Source organism: Aptenodytes forsteri, unplaced genomic scaffold (genome assembly GCF_000699145.1).
Source record: "Aptenodytes forsteri isolate BGI_AS27 unplaced genomic scaffold, ASM69914v1 Scaffold156, whole genome shotgun sequence".
Taxonomy (NCBI): Eukaryota; Metazoa; Chordata; class Aves; order Sphenisciformes; family Spheniscidae; genus Aptenodytes; species Aptenodytes forsteri.
This window is the reverse complement of record NW_008794166.1, coordinates 726,702-727,942: the sequence shown is the minus strand read 5'-3', so window position 1 is coordinate 727,942 and position 1,241 is coordinate 726,702. Positions and strand designations below refer to the sequence as shown.

The 1,241-nt window shown below is 64.5% G+C and overlaps 2 protein-coding genes across 2 annotated transcripts in view; one reads left to right on the top strand and one right to left on the bottom strand.

Annotated features, from left to right (window-relative positions):
* Nucleotides 1-469, top strand: part of FAM212A (family with sequence similarity 212 member A) — a 1,411-nt gene extending 942 nt beyond the window's left edge. The window contains exon 2 of the mRNA XM_009281343.1: nt 14-469. Within this exon, the coding sequence (XP_009279618.1) occupies nt 14-469 (456 nt within the window). The remainder of the gene's footprint in view (nt 1-13) is intronic.
* Nucleotides 470-677: 208 nt separating this feature from the next.
* The window catches only part of UBA7 (ubiquitin like modifier activating enzyme 7), an 8,180-nt gene continuing 7,616 nt past the window's right edge, over nt 678-1,241 (bottom strand). The window contains exon 24 of the mRNA XM_009281332.1: nt 678-813. Within this exon, the coding sequence (XP_009279607.1) occupies nt 678-813 (136 nt within the window). The remainder of the gene's footprint in view (nt 814-1,241) is intronic.

Below are 1,241 nucleotides of genomic sequence, written 5' to 3'. Positions count from 1 at the left end.
GCGGGCGCTGGAGTCCGCCGAGACACAGGACTGGACTGTGGCACTGCTGTCACAGAGCCGGAACCGGCAGCCCCTGGTGCTGGGCGACAACTGCTTCGCCGACCTGGTGGAGAACTGGATGGACCTGCCTGAGGTGGGCGCCGAACCCCGGCGCCGAACCCCTGCTGAGCCTTCCCGCCGGCTGGCCAAGCCCCCTGCCTTCCTTCTCAGCCTCTCGGGCAACGTACGCCGTAAGTTGGCCAACATGGCCCGGCCCCGGGGGGCCGAGAGTGCCCGGCCGGGGGGCCGCGAAGCCACCAAGCGTTTCTCCTGCCCGCTGGGGCTAGGGGGGCAGCCCAAGGGCGCCTGCTTCCACCAGTCCCACAGCAACATCGCCCAGCTGGCCACGGACTTCCACCGCTTCACCGCCCTCATGAACAGCCGCAGCCGCCAGCCCATCATCTGCAACGATGTTATCGGCTACATTTAGCCCTGCCTGCCTCTGCCTGCACCCTCCTCCGCTGTAAATAAACCCCAGTTTTGTACGGTACGGACACAGCAGCATTTATGGGGGGGGGGGCTGCCTGCACCCCAACTCTGGGCAGGGGCAGGCAGGGGTTTTTTTTCAACGAGGGACAATGCATCGGAGCTCATCCTGCAGCTTTTATTGCACAAGACAGGGGGTGCTGGCCCCCCACTCAGGGTAGGGAGCAGAGGAGGGGGGGACGGGCATCTTCGGCCTCAGCATCCTCTCCCTCACACACGTAATACACGTAATACAGCTCCAGCTCCCGCTGCCCTGGCTCCCCGGCATCCTCCAGGTTCTCTGATAACCTGTAGCAGGGAGAGTAGGTTTGGGGGATGCTGACTTGTCCCCTCATCCTGGCAGGGCGCCTCGGGGGTGGCCGGCCACAGGAGCATTTATGGGGGGGGGGGCTGCCTGCACCCCAACTCTGGGCAGGGGCAGGCAGGGGTTTTTTTCAACGAGGGACAATGCATCGGAGCTCATCCTGCAGCTTTTATTGCACAAGACAGGGGGTGCTGGCCCCCCACTCAGGGTAGGGAGCAGAGGAGGGGGGGACGGGCATCTTCGGCCTCAGCATCCTCTCCCTCACACACGTAATACAGCTCCAGCTCCCGCTGCCTGGCTCCCCGGCATCCTCCAGGTTCTCTGATAACCTGTAGCAGGGAGAGTAGGTTTGGGGGATGCTGACTTGTCCCCTCATCCTGGCAGGGCGCCTCGGGGGTTGCCCCTCCGGGGC